The sequence below is a fragment of the Octopus sinensis genome, linkage group LG8 (genome assembly GCF_006345805.1).
Source record: "Octopus sinensis linkage group LG8, ASM634580v1, whole genome shotgun sequence".
NCBI classification, from domain to species: domain Eukaryota; kingdom Metazoa; phylum Mollusca; class Cephalopoda; order Octopoda; family Octopodidae; genus Octopus; species Octopus sinensis.
This window is the reverse complement of record NC_043004.1, coordinates 77,670,615-77,690,471: the sequence shown is the minus strand read 5'-3', so window position 1 is coordinate 77,690,471 and position 19,857 is coordinate 77,670,615. Positions and strand designations below refer to the sequence as shown.

At 35.5% G+C, this 19,857-nt stretch overlaps 1 protein-coding gene and 1 long non-coding RNA gene across 9 annotated transcripts in view; one reads left to right on the top strand and one right to left on the bottom strand.

Moving 5' to 3' along the window:
• LOC115215023 (protein AF-10) overlaps nucleotides 1-4,568 on the top strand; it is a 67,522-nt gene extending 62,954 nt beyond the window's left edge. For 7 of the 8 annotated variants that reach the window (XM_029784145.2, XM_029784146.2, XM_029784144.2 and 4 more), the window contains exons 14-17: nucleotides 1,037-1,272; nucleotides 1,385-1,478; nucleotides 2,211-2,350; nucleotides 3,367-4,568. In XM_029784145.2, the coding sequence (XP_029640005.1) occupies nucleotides 1,037-1,272; nucleotides 1,385-1,478; nucleotides 2,211-2,350; nucleotides 3,367-3,564 (668 nt within the window). In that variant the 3' untranslated portion in view covers nucleotides 3,565-4,568. The remainder of the gene's footprint in view (nucleotides 1-1,036; nucleotides 1,273-1,384; nucleotides 1,479-2,210; nucleotides 2,351-3,366) is intronic. The other variant, XM_036505494.1, reaches the window with a different exon arrangement.
• Nucleotides 4,569-6,053: 1,485 nt separating this feature from the next.
• LOC115214984 lies at nucleotides 6,054-18,507 on the bottom strand. Its single transcript, XR_003881946.2, has 3 exons — nucleotides 18,496-18,507; nucleotides 11,648-11,650; nucleotides 6,054-6,190 (listed from the first exon to the last, which is right to left on the bottom strand). It is a non-coding gene; the product is annotated as an uncharacterized LOC115214984 (long non-coding RNA).
• Nucleotides 18,508-19,857: the final 1,350 nt, after the last annotated feature.

Sequence of the window (19,857 nt, the reverse complement as noted above, 5' to 3'; positions counted from 1 at the left end):
TATTACTATTACATTTTCATTAACTTAAATGAACATATAAATTTTCTGCCATTAAATTTTGTATTACAACCACTGCACCAAGGCACTTTTAAAGGCTTCTTATTTATGGTGAACTTTTAACAAAACTTTTAAAATTACAACAGGAAGAAAAACTTTATCATTATTGCAACACATTGGAAAATTTAGATGAGAAATATATTCCAAAACATTAATGCACATTGGGCTGAACTTAGTACTGGCAATATGTTCTATGTGGCAGTATGTTGTGCTGACTTTGTCAAATGATTCTTCTGGTTTTGAATCATTGATTTAAAATTTTACAGAAGGCATTGTTCAGAATGGGGAAAAGCCATGGATTTAAAACTTCTTATACATCTAATGGTTGTGAGTGATTAACTCTCATTCAAAAGATCTTGAAAATAAGACACTTTTTGAAATTGTCAAATAATGTTTATGAAGAAGAGGAAGAAAATTTAAATGCAAATCTCATGGAAGAAGCAACTCCATGAAATAGTTGGGGTTTTTTTTTTTTTTTTCTGTGATTTGCAAGAAAATTTTAAATACTAATTTAAACATTGAAAGAAGCATGGAATTTTAGCAAGCCTTGCAAACTTCACTTCATTTTACAAACACTATAAGAAGAGAAAGGAAAAATATTTTTTCCAGACTATATTATTTAAATATGTAACCTGCATCGTGTGTAGTAGGGTGGTGGACTGCATTAAGCATACCCTCTGAGGTATTGTATATTTATATATCCACACATTTTTATATGTGTATTTAGATTTGAAGCTTTATCCTCTTGTCATGCTGAGTTTTCTTGTCTATGTCACCTTATCCAAAATAAGTTAAGGGATTTGATTAGAAGGTTAAGGAGCAATGAGGGAATAAAGTACTTGTTTTAAATGAACTAAATTTAACTAATAATATACCTTTAGAGTATGAAGCTGTAATTTTGAATTGTTATTCCATCTGTGGAGCTGTAATATTTGAATTGTTATTTCATTCTTCCTTACAAAATCTTGTTCTGTTGCAGTTGCTTCTCTTCTGAGTTTCTTGCATCAATTAAAAACAGAAAATCGACGACTTGAAGACTGTATTAAATCATTAACAGCTCGTCGAGACCATCTGCTTGCTTTGAATGCCCGACTTGCATTACCATTGAGTGCTCTCAACACATCACAGCTACTAGCAAAAGCTACTGGTTCTCCATGTGCTTTATTACAACAGCCCTATCAGAATCCAGGCTGCACTGAAACAAACCTAGCTCAGGTAATTGCACCCAGTTCTTTATATCGTTAAATGTGATATATTGTAATGTATTATGGATTTTGTTTACAATTCAAGCTTGTCTCTATCTTCTCTGTGAATTCTTCTTTTCCAGGATAGCGTCAGTAATAGTCATACTCCATCTCATCATAGTCCTGCTCAACAGCAATCATCCACCCCAGGACGAACGCACATTTCAAGTCCAAATGGTAATCCGATTAAGATTCCGTACTCATATTTTTAAAAATATTTCTTCATTAAATTATTAAATATTTAGTTGTGATCCCTGTGCCAGTGGCACATAAAAAGCACCATCCGAATGTGGCCGATGCCAGCTCCGCCTTGACTGGCTTCTGTGCCGGTGGCATGTAAAAAGCACCAACCAATTGTGGCCGTTGCCAGCCTCGCCTGGCATGTAAAAAGCACCCACTACACTCATGGAGTGGTTGGCGTTAGGAAGGGCATCCAGCTGTAGAAACACTGCCAGATCAGACTGGAGCCTGGTGCAGCCTTCTGGCTTCCCAGATCCTGGTCAAACCGTCCAACCCATGCTAGCATGGAAAACAGGCGTTAAACGATGATTATTTAATAAAACTGGTAATTATGACAGTTCTACTACTCTTTAGTCGCTATTTGCCTATAGTTTCTATTTTTTCCAAAAGTAGTTAAAACAAATACAGTTATCTTCTGTATTGCATTTTCTAGAAGTATTGCAGTGTATCTTTGAATGTTTTTGAAAGTAAAACCAATTGTAAAGCTTTATTTAGTATTTTAGTATTGAATGCTGAAAGATGTTGAATGGATTTGATATCTGGTTATCTTGAAAATATTTTAACTATTACATCAGCTACAAGAGATCAATTCATCTCTGTTTCAGTTTCCTGTTCTGAATTGTATTGAAAGCGTCATGATTAACTCGTGTGTATATTTATACATTGTAGGTTCATATCAAGGAAGTAGCCACAGTCTTCAGCAGTCAGGTTGTAGTCCTATACAAACTTCACTTAGTCGGTCTTCAAGTGTGCTAGTAGGATCAACTTTGGACTCCTCTCGACTTCAACATGACTTATCCAGTACTCCAGTTAGTCATTCATATTTTAATTTTTTTGCATATCAGTTTGGTATTTATTTTTGTGTTATTTCATGTTGGAAATGTTTAATGTTTATATATTTGTATTTTCTGCAACAACTAACCTTTATTTGGTCTTAGAAATTTACCTTGTTTGTTTTAGACTTTAATTCGTTCTACAGAGCAGCTATTGCCACACGCACATTTTAAAATTAGCAACATTTACCTAAAAACAAAAAGACAAGATCCACTTCTGTGTGTGTTGACTTAATTTTAAAAATAAATTCTGATTAGTTGATATTATTGGAGTTATCTCCTTAGGTTTTTGTTTCCAGATTTTAAACACTCTTAGAGGAAGTTATTGTCTACTAATTGCCTGGATAATCTCAATTAATGAAACTTATTCAAGTCTTTATATTACTGGCGAAATGGAACCAGATATTTTTAAAATGCTTCTAATGGAAGTTACAATTTGGCTAGAAGTTATTTTGTAATTCAGTGTCAGATTTGTCCTTTCTCCTCCTTTCAGTGTATGGAAACATTTCAGTTTTATTTATTTAAAATTTCAAGCAGAAAAGTGATATATAAAATGAATAACTTTTTTTCTTTTAAATTGTTTTATTTAATGGGTTTTAACTTAAGTTATTAACATTATAGCTGAAAACTATTATACAAATATCTACTCCATGGTGACGTATTTAGATTTCCATCCATTTGCAATATTACCATTCCTTTAAACTGGCAGGAAAAAATTTTTAAACTATCTTGGATAACACTATACTATAATTAAAAATTTTTTTGACTGTTACTATTAATTTTCCAGTTAAAGGATTTAGAAATTTTAGAGGTTAGGGGTTCTTTTTCACTTACAAGGCTTCTCTTTTAAAAAAGGCTAAAATGCTACTGTTGTATTTATTGACTAGTCCAACTATCTGAATTTCAGTTAGGTTTTTTTTAATGATTTCGACATGTAAAGCTATTTTATATATAATATTTTAATATTTTTTCATTTTATTTCTGTTTCCTAGGACCAGCATTCCCTCGTAGTGTACCCAGTACTGCAACAGTCACAAGCATCGCTCTCACAGGGACCAATTCAAAGTTCTAAATCAACCAACTCTCCAAGCAATCTAATACCACCCACATCATCTGCACCATTCAATAGTACAGAGGCTCAAATTTCCAATAAAACAAGTCATGACACAAAAATTAAAGAAAAGTCCTGACATTATATTTTTTAGGTTGATCTCTTATCTGGTAAACAACATAGCACCGAGTTTCAAAGGGTTCTGATGTTGCAGGACCCAGGTGGTTATACTGATTAGTCACTATCCCTCTGTAGTGGATTCTAATCTCATCTCATCTATGTTATACATTGTTTCTACTTTGACATTATGGTGATTGCTTTGTGCTTGACACATCAGTTTTTACCAACGTTTCATCATGGGCCATACTAGTCACTATTGTTGGTCTCTGTCAAAGAAAATAGAACAAGGTATTGTTTCAAGTTCGTTTCTGAACTGGGAAAAAAATTTCATCATATCGAAACTGTGCGATATGAGTTTCTACCTCCAACTTGGATTTTGTGAAATGGATATTTCTAACCTGGATCTCATGTGATTTCTTTTTGTAGCCTGGCTCATTAGAGCAAAGCGATTACATTTATTTGCAACTGGTTGTTGTCTAGGAATGTGCATCATTTCAATTTACTGGTTGGTTAAAGAGGCATCTGTGCATGATATAGTCACTTACCTTGCATATTATCCATCTAACAACTACATCTTCCCTTTCGGTAGAAAACTTCATCCCACCTTTTTTTTTTTTGTCCCTTTTAGTCATAATATTGAGGATTTATTAAGGAAGAATCATGACTTAAATCTTTAGGATTTTAAATTTATAAATTTAAAATATATGCAACAAAATATTGATACGGCTTATGAAGTCTGAAAAGTAAAGTTAGTCTCTCATCGGAAAATGCATTAGAATATTGGCCCAGATTCAGTGGATTTACATTTGACTCAACTGTTCAGCTAATTTTACACCTTTGTGACATCCATGTGACTAATTACTTGTTCACATTTGACAACAGAGTACCTCCTGTAAATAACTGTTGTAATGTGGCTAATGTCATTTCACCATTGGCATTGTTAATAACAGTTAGCATAATAACAGTTTCCAATTCATGTGTTTTTTTTTTATCTATCACATTATTAAAATCTGCTTACTTATAGTTGATTTTGAGAAATTTTTTTTGTCATGCTGCTAGTTATTAGCAGTTATAACGAATTAACACCTAACGAAATACAGATATGTATTATATTGTTAAACAGTGTTCATCAACTGCCAGGTCCAATCTCTTTAGGGTGTTTTAATTCCCTTGTTGATAACAGTTGCTTCAAACATAGGAAAATACACTTAAAATAGCCAGATTTAGTTGAAATATTTCTTTATGCTAACTCACACCCTGGTGTAATAAAAGCTGTAACTTCTGAAGTTTAATAATCATCATTGTATCATTGTTATCTGAAATGCAAATGGTGTACTCTTCCCTCCATATTAATATTTTTGTTTTATTTTCATTCAATAATTTTATGAATGTTTGTTTGCCTTTATGTATATATATATATATATGTATATATATGCATATATATATGTGTGTGTGTGTGTATATATATATGTATGTGTGTATATATATATGTGTGTGTGTGTGTGTATATATGTATATATATATATGTATATATGTGCATATATATGTGTGTATATATATATATATGTGTATATATATATATGTGCATATATATATATATATGTATATATGTGCATATGTATATATATATGTATGTATATATATATATGCGCATGTGTGTCTGCATATATACATATAACACACATATACATAAAGTATATGTGTGTGTTTGTGTGTTTTATGCATACATATAATGTATATATTTTTACTCTCTTAACTGCTCCACTCCATTAGCTGTGGCACCTTTGTTAGTGGTACTTTTAATTTATTCATTTCTGTGGCCCGCTCTATGTTTGGTTTTGGTGAATGAGGGAGTTAGATATCACAACCCTCTTGCCATGATGTAGGTTGATCAGAGATCTCAGATGAAAGAATGTCTAAGTGTTTTTGCAATAAATCCACATATACTCCTTGTTGATCTCTTAGGTTTTTGGCAAAACATTGAGAAGTTGTGAACCTTTGAACTGTTAAACTATTGGGTCATTACTCTAGATAGAGGCCAGGGAATTCACTACTCTGCAGTGGCACCAAGTTTGAAGATTGATATAGCTTTCAGTTCCAAAGTTTAGCACTAGACCTTCCAGGATCTTCCACATATATATATATATATATATATATATATATATATATATATGTATGTATCACTACATATCTTTCATATCTTTGCTCCAGGGAGTAAAGCTCTAGTACATTCAACTTCTCCCAGTGGCTCATCTCTTACACTGAATAATCTTGGTGGGGCAGTGCTGCCCCAAGTTACACTGTTAGTTAGACCCTAATGGGTAACCATAATTGAAAGCAGTAGTTCAAGCAGCTGTGAACAAATGTTCTCCACAGCACCAACGTGGTTTCCTGTTTTCTTGTTCTAAACAAACTCAGAATCTAGCTAACTAGTTGCAAGCACATTATTTCTGTCTTAGCAATATGTGCCTGAAGTCATCAATTTGAACTACATGTTGCCTTCTTCACCTTAGTTGCATATTGTGCTTAGGTCTTGGTGTAATTTTGCATTATCATCAGGGTGCATGATACATCTGATTATTTCATATCATCAGCATAGCTGGAGAGAAAAGTTGACTGTATGACTGAGAGCATGTCTGAAAGAGCTCCCAGTAGAGTTCCTCAAGGAACTCTCATTAGAATTAAGAATGTTGTGTGTGTGCATGCACATGCATGTATATATTGTACAAAGTACATGTGTTTGAGTTTATATACACACACACACATATATATACACCATCATCATTTAATGTCTGTTTTCCATGTTGAACCGCACCAGGTTCCATTGTCTGTTTTGGTATGGTTTCTACAGCTGATGCCCTTCCTAACACCAACCCCTTTACAGAGTGTACTGGCTGCTTTTTATATGGCACCAGCACTTGTGCATGTGTGTGTCTATGTGTATCTGTTATTGCTATAAACCACAGTTTAAGAATATTTATTTAAACCTCCGTATGGTCTGTTACACTCCTGTACATATACCCATGAGATGTACTGTTGTTACTATGTAACATAATCTACATAATCATATGATGCAGGTGCACAAGTTGTCAGTCATAGTGTACACTTGCTGTGTTTACATATATGGATATAAGTATGATATAGATGTATATCCTATATAGAAAGTGTGTGTGTCTATCATCGTTTAACGTTCGTATTCCTTGCTAGCATGGGTTGGACAGTTCGACTGGGGTCTGGGAAGCCAGGAGGCCGCACCAGGCTCCAGTCTGATCTGGCAGTGTTTCTACAGCTGGATGCCCTTCCTAGTGCCAACCACTCCATGAATGTAGTGGGTGCCTTTTACGTGCCAGGAGAGGCTGGCAACGACCACGATCGGTTAGTGGTTGTTACGTGCCAACGACACGGCAGCCAGTCAAGGCGGCACTGGCATTGGCCACATACAGATCAGATGTATACATATATATTTATACATACACTTGCACACACAAACACCACAGGCTTCCACAGAGTTGCTGTCTGATAAATTCATTCAGAAGCCATTGTAGCTACAATTGAAGACTCTTCCTTAAAGTGTTGTCCAGGGGGACTAAACCTGAAACCGCATGGTTGTAATTTAAACTTTGTCACACTATATATATATGCATAAATTGTGTGTGTGTGTGTGTGTGTGTATGTATATATATATATATATATATAAAAATTTTAAATGAGGGTGAGAAATTAGATATTAATTTAATTAACATCGATTTCACACCAGCAATCTAGCATATAAAATTACTGAAAGTTCAGTAAAATTGTATTATATACATATTAGAGGGAAACCACTATGTGGACACCCTTATGCTAGAAATGGATCCGCTCCAAGCAAAACTCTAAGGAAGCTGACTTTTTTTTTTTAATATAAACATATGTTTGTATACTTGTACATACATACATATATATATATATATATGTATGTATGTATGTATGTACAAGTATACAAATATATGTTTTATATTAAAAAAAAAGTCAGCTTCCTTAGTGTTTTGCTTGGAGCTGGGCAATTCTTAACTGATGCCGAATATGTTTTTAGTTTATACTAGGGAGTGTTGACCTTGGAATGGTGTGTTTTAGTGAGGTATGTGTTTTTGAAAGCTAATTTAATGATTGCAATGGAAATATACTGTTAATGTATCTATGTATAAACGGATTGGCACTATCCTTAACTGGGCTCATGTTTACATTATCCATAGAGTTGATTGAAATTCTAATAGTGAAATGAGGAGATGATCTTTGTACTGTCTCTGTGGACAGGATTTAACTGATATTGTTAGAGATAGGTTAAAGTTTGGAAATAAATTGTTCTAATTTGTAAGTCAAATTTCTGAAAATCTAAGGTTAGATATTGTGGATTAGAAATATATGGAAATTTAGAGACAAAAACTAATGCATGTACCTATGCACATTATATATGTGTGTGTATGTGTGTAAGCCCAGGCAAGGCTGTGTTTAAGAAGTTCCCTTCTCAACCACATGGCTTTAGGTTCAGTCCCACTTTGTGGCACCTTAGATGTGTCTTCTACTATAGCTCCAGGGTGAACTGAAAGAAAGCTATTGTATGGTGTGTGACATGGTATCATAATTGTGAGTCACTACCATATAAGTAACGTCCTTTGTTTTCAGTCTTCAGTGTAAACAGGAAAGGCATCAAGCAAGCTCTTCAACAGCCTACAGTCCTTCCTGTTGTCAAACCATAGCCAAGACTGGAAGCAAATAAGATCACTTGTACGATGTGATACTTGTTCATATGAAGTTAAAAAAAGGGTGAAAGAAATTTTAATGAGAATCAGTTCTGACGAGAGTGATGTTGATTAAAATTTGGTTTGATATGAATATAATGCTAAAAGATTATGTAAATGTGTGTGTGTATATATATATATATATATACGCGCACACACACACACACACACACATATTGGCATTAGGAAGGGTATCCAGCAATAGAAACCATGCCCAAACAGACAGTAGGCCTTGACGCAGTCTTCTGACTTGCCAGCTCCTGTCAAATGCTACAGGCAGTTTCATGTGGAAAATGCTGCAATTTTTCAAGTCTTCCTCTTAAGAATGTAGGATGAGGCTATGTGAAAGAGACTACACAATATTTACAAGACTTCAAAATGTTTTGGTTATTTTCTTGACTTGGCCTTGGTGATTTTGCAAATATTGATAAAAATAAGTCCACACATGAGTTGCTTCCCCTCTGCTGTGTATAATAATCTGTACACGGGTTTTTTTTTTTTTTTTGAAGCCTCATAAAAGTTTACGTAATCTCATCTAGTTACATCCAGCATGGAGGCTAGTTATCAACAGTTTTAAGTGGTATGCTTAAATGAGTTTTCCACATGAAACCATTGGTAGCATTGTTTACTAATGCACAATAAAATAAAATATAGGGAGATGTACATGCCTAGCAAGTAGCCTGATCTGAGATCATGTGCTGAAACAAAAACAATTGCAGTGTAGAAGGTGTTTATAAGCCATTTAAAAGCACAAAAAAAACTGTTAGAAAGTTGTCAAAGTTTTTTTTCCGTGCAGCAGGTCGCGGTCTCAAAGCAACGAAGATATTTTGACAAATTAAATTTAAATGTTGAAGTGAATCCAACGGTTTTTGTGTGTTTTTAAATGGCTTATAAACACCTTCCACAATGCAAAAAAATATATATTTATTCACTAAATGTGGTGTTGAGTACTTATTGGCCACTTTCGTGAGTGTGTGTGTGCATACACACACATATATATACACATAGATACTTACATAGAAGTATATGAGGTAAAGCAAACATTCAGGAGTGGCTATGTGGATGAGGAGTTTTGAGTTCAGTTTCACTGTGTCATACCTACGAGTGCGACACAAGGCTTGTGAGTGGTTTTGGTAGAAAGAAATTGAAAGAAGCTCGTCATATATGATTTATATACATGTGTGTGTGTGTTTGTGCAAGTGAGTTCATATTTCTCTTTGTGGTCATGTGTTTATGGTTATAAGCAGTGACGGCATCATTTGCCTGTATGACACCATAAAAGCACATCTGGGCTTCGACGTGTTGCTCATTCAAATGGTATCATTTGTTTCCAGTTCTCTGTGTATTTATGTCTGAGGTGTTTGTTATTTGATAGACTGAGAGATTACTACCTCATTTGGAAACTGGTGGCAGTTGGTATCAGGGAGGGCATCTGGCTATAAAAAAAAATTTGCTTCAGCATATTGTCTGGCCTGTGCAAGAATTGGAAAATAGACTTTAAAACACAGTGATGTTGATAACGATTATGTGTGTGTGTGTATGCATGCATAAATGCAGCAATATAAATTTCTTAATAGTTCTATTTTATAAACCTTGGCTCAGATGAAATCAAAAGAAGAGCAAACGAAATGAGTTTTACTGAGAAGCTGGAACTAGTATGAACGAACAGTAATGTTGGTATAAATTTGGTTAAAATTTAGTTTAATTTGAGAATGACAACACACTAATTAAGAATTAAATTATGTAATATTGTGTTATTGACCTTTAAGCCACTGTTACTCAGCATAAATAAAATAAATACCCAATATTGATATTTTTAAATACTCATCTAGATACAGTTACTATGTAAATATTTACCTGGATGCCTCATTGTACAAAAATTCAACATGACGATTGCTTCCCAATATTATGAAAGTACTTGTGTATATACAAAAATAAAAGAAATAAATCATGAAAATCCTATGAAATTGGTATTTAATTGACTTATATGTGTATATATTACATGTGTGCATATATATATATGTGTGTATATATATATGAATGAGTAAATACTTATATTTATTTATATTTTGTATGTGTCTTAATCTATTTTCATATATGTATGTGTATATATTTATATATACATGTATATACATATATATACATACATACATATATATATATATATATATACATATATATACATATATATATATATACATATATATACATATACATATACATATATACATATATATATATATATATATACATATATATATATATATATATATATATATATATATATATATATATATATATATATATATATATATACAAATATATATGTAAACAATAATGATGATATAAGGTCATTACATATTTTGTCTTTATTGTAGTATATTTGACTTACAGATGTTTCCAGTAGTCATTATAGGTTTGTTACTGTTTGGTTAAGAAAAACTGGATGACCTAGGACACAAATGCTACTTTCATCAGTCATTCCTGAAGGAATGATACAGTTATATATATTTACATATATATATATGTATACACACAATTTTTCAAATATTTGCATAAATATCACCAACTCAAAACATTGGCTAACCTCTGATTTGTAAAAATTTGACCTATGAATTAGAACAGTAACCTCTCTAACTGATAGGTCGTGTCAATGGAACTTCTTCAAAAATCATCCTCTTATAATTTCATTTAACAACTTTGATAATGCAAACACAAGCACATTTAAGGAATGTCTCAATACAATCATGTATACACACACATTAATATTTTTCCATTACAATCCCTACATCTCTAAATTACTTTTCAAAGACATGTAACCCCAACCATCCACAACTTTTCCAGGGTTAGCACACCCTTGTATAAACTGCAAGCAATTTATAATTACCCACAGTCATGTGCTGTCAACTTTTGATATAATAAAAATACCTATCCACTCTACCCATTGCATTGAGTTCTGTATCGGATAATGTTTGCACTAAGTAAAATATGAAAATATATTTTAAAATTCTTACATTAGGGGATATATGATATATGGCACCATTCGAGCGTGATCGTTGCCAGAGTGGCTATCTGGCCTCCGTGCCGGTGGCATGTAAAAGACACCATTCGAGCGTGATCATTACCAGCGTCACCTTAAAGAGCGCCATCCAAGCATGACCGTTGCCAGAGCGGTTATCTGGCATGTTCAAAACAACATTCGAGCATGATCGTTACCAGCGTCACCTCACTGGCACTTGTGCCGGTGGCATGTGTAAAAGATTCAAGCGAGGTCATTGCCAGTACCGCCTGACTAGCCCTGTGCCTGTGGCATGTAAAAAGCACCCACTACACTCTCGGAGTGGTTGGCGTTAGGAAGGGCATCCAGCTGTATAAACTCTGCCAGATCAAGATTAAAGCCTGGTGCAGCCATCTGGTTTGCCAGCCCTCAGTCAAAATCGTCCAACCCATGCTAGCATGGAAAGCGGACGTTAAACGACAATGATGTATATATGCTTTTATTAAAGCTACAAAACTGTTACTCAAGAGTTTCATGTTCCCAATTGTTGGACAGTTAAATATCAGTATATTACTCTCTTCAAACCAGTTATAAGATGTTTGTCTTTGAAATCCCCCATGGCAGATAAACTGTTAACTCAAGAAATGAAAAGTCATTGTTGCCATATATGTGGAACTGCCAACTTTCCAAATGCTGCAAGATCTTTTGTATACAACTTTGGATAGAATCGGAAACATCTGGCACAAACGTTTCTCTGAGAAAAAGAAAATGTTCTAAACATTTTTGGCACAATGAGGACATTGCAATTCATCCAATGGGTTCAAAACAATGATGACCCCAGGAAATCTTGTGAAGGCCATCACCAAAGAACTTGAAAGTGTTGGAGTAGCCAGAATTGATGTATAAGGAAATTTGGTGCCAGTATGTACTGAGTAGAGGTCAATTCATGCCTGCAAAGATACAGGAAAACCATTGGATCTGTGCCAAGTGCTCATTTAAAAAGGTTAAAGACCCTCACGGACATGGCATGCTTTGATTCTTCTTAGATGAAAAGTACTTCAACCAGGAGAAACAACATGATTATGCCTAAATCTTTATGATGTCTCCAGAGTGATGCACTCTATATTTCTGGCAACTGTAATAGGTTTTAGGAGTAGTGTATGTCTAAATATATATACTAGCACTATGACCTGGCAACACCGGGTCACAGTGCTAGTGCATGCATATACAGCTGCGTGCATGCACACATACACGCGAGTACTGTCCAAATCTCCGACCAATCACATACAACTAGCTGGCATTCAATTGGCGTATCAAGTTTCAGGCATTCTGATTGGGTTTTGGATAGAAAATTCACAAAAAAGTCACTTCTATTGATTTTTGTAATGGCTTTGCGGGGTGACTGAGGAAATGTAAAGATGTGCACGACCACCCTTGGGTGGTTTTGAATGACCATAGAAAGTGCGAGCCCTCTAACTGAAAAATTGTGGATTTGTATAAAGGACACGCACACACAGACAGACATTTTGCCGTTTATATATAGAGAGATATGTGTCTGTATATATGTATACTCTGGGGTCTTGAATACTCATTCCTGCTTATTAATTTTTCAGATCTTTTACGCCCACCTAATTAATTTTAAAGATTCCCCCCAATTGCTTTTATTCCAACCCTTCCTCCTTATTGAATTTTGCTAATCTATCTCCAGTGAAATTTTATTGAAAGCCATTCATGTTGATAAAACAACTGGAGAATCTAATAATAATTTTATTTTACGTTAAAGACATTATATTAATATGACACAAAAAGAACATTACAAGCAATACCATATGTTATAAAATAAATAGGATATATATAAACTAAATAACTAATTCTGGTTTTAGAAAAAAAATCAAGGTTGACAGAAAACTTTAAATAATGATTTCTCATTGAGGCACAAGGACAACAATTTATGGGAGAGACTAGTGGATTAAAGCAGCCCAGTACATTACTGGTGCTTTATTTTATCAACCCTGTAGGAATGAAAAGTAAAGCTATCCTCAGCAGGATTGAACTCAGAACATGATGGGCCATAACTATATGCTACAAGGTACATTGCTCGATGCTTAGGCACAAAGCCAGCAATTTAAAGGGGAGGGGAAAAGTCAATTAAACTGACTCCCATTACTAGTACAAAACAACAAACCCCGGGGATATTTTTTCACTGACACAAATTGCGAACCAGCATGACAAAAAAAAAAAGAAGAAAAATGACAGGAATGGGAAGAAAACCTAAAGTGTTCTACTTGTTTTCAAAACGCATGGAAGAAAAATATTTATCCACCGTATATGTTCCTGCGGTTGAGCCTTCAACATTTTAGGGCATTGATAACCTTTAACCCTAAGAAGATCAATCATTTCGAGATACAACACACCTGCTTCGGGACACAGAAAACAAGGAAATTGCTATCAGAAAATATGCTTTACAACCAGCCAGAGTTTATAAAAACTCGACGCTGTAACACATGCTTGGGTTTACTGCTACTCCGCACTGAAGTCAACAAATCTTCATTTTCAATTTCTCTACCAATCACCAACACAAACTAAGAACTGTTTACAGGACAAGCTTTTTACGGAATTAGGATTTTAATTAATGGTCAATATAAAGTTTGAGACCCTTAAATGAAAACAAAACAAAAAAAAACAGCCTTCAAGGTGTAAAAAAAAAATGTGTAGAAAATGAATATGATGAAAAAAAATAATTGTGCAAAAGAATAGGGGTGTGGGGGGAAAGGACGTTCAGAAAATTCACAAGATCCGATTCCCTCAATTTTACCGAAAAATTTTCCTAAGGGGTAGCGAGAGGACTGCCGGAAATTTCACACAATCCGTTTTTCCCTCAAAACTTTTAGGAAAATGGATATCTTTTAATGAAATCTTACAGAAACACCTTTCGGATCTTTTCGTTTTGACCGGTAGATTTTAAAAATAATTTCTTTGTAACTAAACACTTTTAAACTTCGAATACTGGTAGAATGTGTTACATAAAACATCCTTTTCTCTTGGCTTTCTTGAGAAAATTCTGTAGTTTTACACCTAGTAGACTGTTTTTATTTTCACTTTGGTGACCAGGCGCTAGACTAGATCCTGAAATTTACGAGGGCAAAATACAGATCATGTTTAATTTTCCGACAGTCCTCTCCCCACCCCTTCGGAAAAATTTTCCCCCACAAATTTTTTTATAATCATAATTTGTGCCATTTGAATGGTATTTCTATAAAATTTCATCAATACATATCCACTTTCCTGAAAGTTATGAGGGGAAAATTGGATCTTGTGAATTATCCGAAACTCCTCTCCCCACTCCACCCCCTTTCGTTTGTGCAATTTTTTTTTTCATATTCGTTTTCTACACATTTTTTCACACCTAGTAGACTGGGGTTTTTTTTTTCGTTTTCGTTAACGGGTCTCAAACAACATCAACACGGCTGGGTAATTTCTCTGAACTTTTTTCATAACATCAGGGCAGAGAAAAGAGTATTTCGTGGTGCGACGTATGGAAATTATTCTATAGAAGAAAAGTAAGCACTTGCTATCGTGGTGAACAAATGCAAAGAGGAGTATGATTCTGCATTAGAGCGAATGAAAGGGGAAAGTCATTGGGATGCTAAAAGGAAACGCCATGTCCCAGACACATCGAAGCAGGGATATCTCGCCAAAGCAGTTCGTTTGTTTTACTCCAATTTAGCTGGTGTCAAAAGCTCTGATCGACTATTTGATTCTGTAGTTAAAGTAGCCAAACGCTGCTTTGAAAAATATTTGAAAGGTGAACTTGACTGCGCCGAAAAACACCTAATGAAGTATTTCAGAGTCGCTGGAGGAGGTCGTAAAACAAAAGTACCAGGCGTGAAAGACGCATCGTTTGAATGGTTTGTGGCTGTTAGAACATCGCTGCATGTGAGATTACCACAAGCTCTTTTCCTATTACAGGCTGGAAATTTTATGAGGAGTGAACTCACCAACTGAGGTAAGGCCTTGTTTTTCAAAAAGCTGGATGAAAGGTTGGCAAAAAGGGGTATAAAGTATCACTGAGATTCCCAAACAAACACATTTCAGTCTCCAAAGAGCAATGAGTTGAGCACATTCAGGATTATTTGAAGAGCATTTGGAGTGTGCGTTGTTATTTCCTCGACAAATTTGGCGTAGATCCTCCTAATTATCAATGGAGATCAAATGCCCTTGCAACGGAATGAAAATACCGGACAAGTTACCTTATTATTCAGAAATCAAGATAAACGTTCGTCAAAGAAAACCACCATTTGTCTGGGGAACATATCACAGTGTTCACCCAGGTTAGCAAGGATACCAAAATCCATCTTATCCCAGAGTTTGTATTTAAAGGAACTGGGAAAAGACCACCACTACGGAATGCCCTGCCTACAATGAAATATTAATGGTCTCCTAAAGGTTGTTATTGATTAGAACAGCTGCTCTGTATCATTGGAAACCTTCCGAACCGATTCAAAATGTCTTCACATGCAGACTTTGCCGTTTATGTGCTCGGTGATTACATGGTGCATTTGATGCCGGGGGTGAGAGACGCCCTCTGGAAAAGGGGTTATGCGCTAGTCATCATCAGCGGTGGCATCACCGGATTTGTTCAAGTTAACGATACCATAAATCCTCGAGTATAGTCCGCCCTAGAGTATAATACGCAGGGGATTTTTAGGGGGCTGTACCTCTGAAAAACCTAAACCTTGTGTATAATACGCACCCCTTCTCTAACTTGAGTCAAGGAGGTCTATATAAAGTCATTGCTTTGTAAAACTGTATACGGTAACGTCCTTTATTATTGCTTTCTTGCCTTCTTTATCTTTGGTATCTGTTTAATTTCATCTTTATTTCTTCTCCATAACCTGACATTGCTTTCGTCAACATCAAATTTTCTTCTGGTGACCCTATTACCATGGTCTTCAGCATATGATATAAATTCAAGTTTAAACATAGCTGAATAAGATCTACGAGGCATTTTATGGGCATGTAATGTATAAAATGTTTTATTGGAGATTAATGTACAGGTTTAAGTCCCGCATATAAAAAAAACCCTAGTAAAGACCCACAGTAGTTCAAGCATTTAATACTGGTATTTAATTAAGTATCTATTGTTTGACACAGTAATGATGCAAACTGCCAATACAAACAGCAGGATGAACTATTTAATGCTGAACTATTAAGCATAATTCGTGCGTAATTAACCCAGCAGTACCTAGTCGAACAAACACTTCCACGTATGCGTAATACAATAATGGGAATGTAAATATGTTTGCAAATTGTTTTTGTTACATGTTATTCTGTGTTCTGAATACTTTTATTTTATTAATTGTTGATTACTGCAAGTTTTGGATGATTCTTTTATGACTTCATTGCTTTCAGGCTTAGCTTAAGGTATTTTCATGCTCGACATCACAAAATACGTCTGAATAAACATTGCCAGACAGCAAATAGAGACTCGGACATTGCTTAGAAAATATTATTCATTATTAACCTCGTATATAGTATGCACTAGGGAATTTGACCTTTAAATTTTTTGGGGGGAAATGCGGATTATACTCGAGGATTTACGGTATATACTTGCACAAACAACTGAAAGCAAAGTATCGTGAAAAAGAGAAAGCAAAGATGCTAGAAAAGTTAGTTCAAACTCTGAATAAAACAGTCACGCCCAATCGATCTGAGATTATGCAGATGCTACATCAAGCACATGCAAATTGCAAGATTAATGTCCAAACTGCTTTCAAGTCAATGTGGACCACAAACGCCTTCGATGGCTCTGACGATTATAAGGTGACTGAATGAATCATGCACCTCGTTGGTTCATCGATGCGAGAGTTTCATCTTGAGATAATGTCAAAACTCTGCCCAAATACTATTCAGAGAGTCATTAAGAACTTAATTCCACCAAAAGGGGTCAAGCCTGCAAACAATATGGCAGGATTTGACAGTGACGGCATTGAGGAAAAAGCTGCCGAAAGTGAGCCATCTGGGTTATCTTTTGGAGGTGATTGAACCCATCTGGAGAAATCCCTATGGAGGTTTTGCAGGAGCCAAAGCATGGTCGGCCAAATATGATGACGGGAAGCTCTATCTCTCTTGTAGGAATCAGCAGTGACGATCAGGCTAATAAAGATGCCCTGTTCCTTGAAAATATACAGAAAGTGTTGGATGAAAACGAGACTTTTACACTTTTGTCAAACTCATGTCAACTGTCAGTGAAGCTTGGCGATCCGTAAAGAATCGAATATCGAAACCGAGAAACCTGCAGAAGGATAGTGACGGAAACATCACGAGTCTATCATTTATACCTCTTTACAGGGAGCTATGTTTTATTGTGTACTAGCAGAGATACCCGGTCTTGCTCAGGATTAAAATGGCATAGTTTTTTTTTATTGTTTTACTTGTTTCAGCCATGTGACTGCGACCATGCCAGAGCACGGCCTTTGGACGAAAAATTTGACCACGGGATTTATTCTTTGTAAGCTTAGTATTTATTCTATCAGTGTCTTTATATATATATATATATATATATATATATATATATATACACACACACATATATATATATACTAGCAGTATAGCCTGGCATTGTTCGGGTTTGTTTTTTAATTGCGCTTAAAACGGCAGACTTTGATGTCGCATTAACAAAGTTTTGACATAGTTTCAATCTATGAATAAAAGTGTAGTGTGGCGATGCTCGAGTTTTCTCTGAATGTGCTGCAAATGTGTAATGCCGACTTCCATTGTTGGTATTGTTGGTTAATATTCCTTCTATTAACATTATGGAGAAAAAAAATTACCCGTAGATTTAAAGCAAAATGAAGCTCAAGTTTCGAACTGCACTGAAAATCTATTAAGAAGTTAACACTGCAACAGTGTTCATTAAGAAAAAGTACAGGAAAATCCAAAACGTTAGTAAGAACAGTTTGTGGTTACAAAAATCCCCAAAAATGTTATTTTGAAGCCTAACGGGTGGGCAACACGAATCGTGGTTGTACCTGTAAAATGAATAAAATCGACTATTTTACATCACGTATAACTAAAAAAATCTATAAAATCAAAACATACCCATTGAAGGTTTGACTTGAACATCGTAGATAGTAACAGCATGCAGATCGCACAAATGATACGACTGCCATACCCACAAATAAGAATCACTTAAACTGACAAAAAAGAAACGCCGTTACCATTGCATCTTCTCATTCAACTGAGAATGATGACAAGACATCGATTCAAGGCAGCAGTTATGCCTCAACAACTTCATTCCCACAGGCTGATTGTAGAGATGCTTCAACGGAGACATGTTGATGTATGTTGCATACAAGAGGTAAGGTGGAGAGGAACTTCAGCCAGAGTCCTCACAGGCAAAGCACATAGGTATAAACACTTCTGTGAAGGTAATAGTGATGCAATAGGGGGTGTGGGCATACTTCTTGCAGAGAAATGGGTGGATAAGGTCATAGAGGTAGTGAGAGTGTGCAATAGAGTACTTAAACTCAGGCTAGTCTTGCAGACTTGTATAGCTACAATTATCTCTGCCTATGCCTCACAAGCAGGCCTACCAAATGAACAGAAGGATCGCTTTTATGATATTCTTCTGCAGGCTACCTCAAAGACGAGTGACAATGATAATGATTTCATCTTTGTGGCTGGAGATTTTAATGGGTGTGTTGGACAGTAACCTGGTATCTTCCATGATGTACATGAGGTCCATGTACATGAAATGAAGAAGGAACTAGGCTCCTGAAGTTCTGTGATATAAATAACCTATTGATCTGCAACACCAACTTCAGGGAGCCAGCTAGCCACCTGATAACCTATCAATCAGGTGACTCTGCTAGCCAGATCGATTTCATTCTCACCAGACAGTGGCATGCATAGTTGCTCTTAAACACAAAGACCCTCCCTAGTAAAGAAAGTACCCACCAGCATAGACTAGTTATTAGTGACTTTAGACTCAAGGCCAGAAGGATGCCAAAAAGCAGACCAATCTGGAAAAGAAGGATTTGGAAGCTAAAGAATCCTTCACATGGTCAGAGATTTAGGAATATCCTTACCAAGAAATTTGATGATAGGGAGGAGGAACTACAGTCCTGTGACATAGAAGGCAGCTGGGAATTCCTGTAAAATAGCTTGCTGAGTTCCACAAACCAAATCTGTGGCTGGTGCAAAGTCCTTTCCAGACCTAGTGTAACATGGTGGTGGAACAATACTGTAGACAGGGCCATTAGAGCAAAGAAACAGGCTTGAAATGCCTGGAAGAGTGGGGATAGCAGGAGAATGTATGAGATGGCCAACAGGGAAGCTAAGAGACAGGTGTATGTAGCCAAGGGAGAGCAGGAAAGAAGTTTGGCAATGTTCAGCAACATGAAGACCAAAGAACTGAAGTATTTCAAATTGCAAGACAGTGTGTGATGTCATAGGAGAGAAATGTATCCGTATGAGATACAGTTTGGTTTTGTTCCAAGCAGAAGCACCACTGATGCTATGTTTCTGGTGAGGC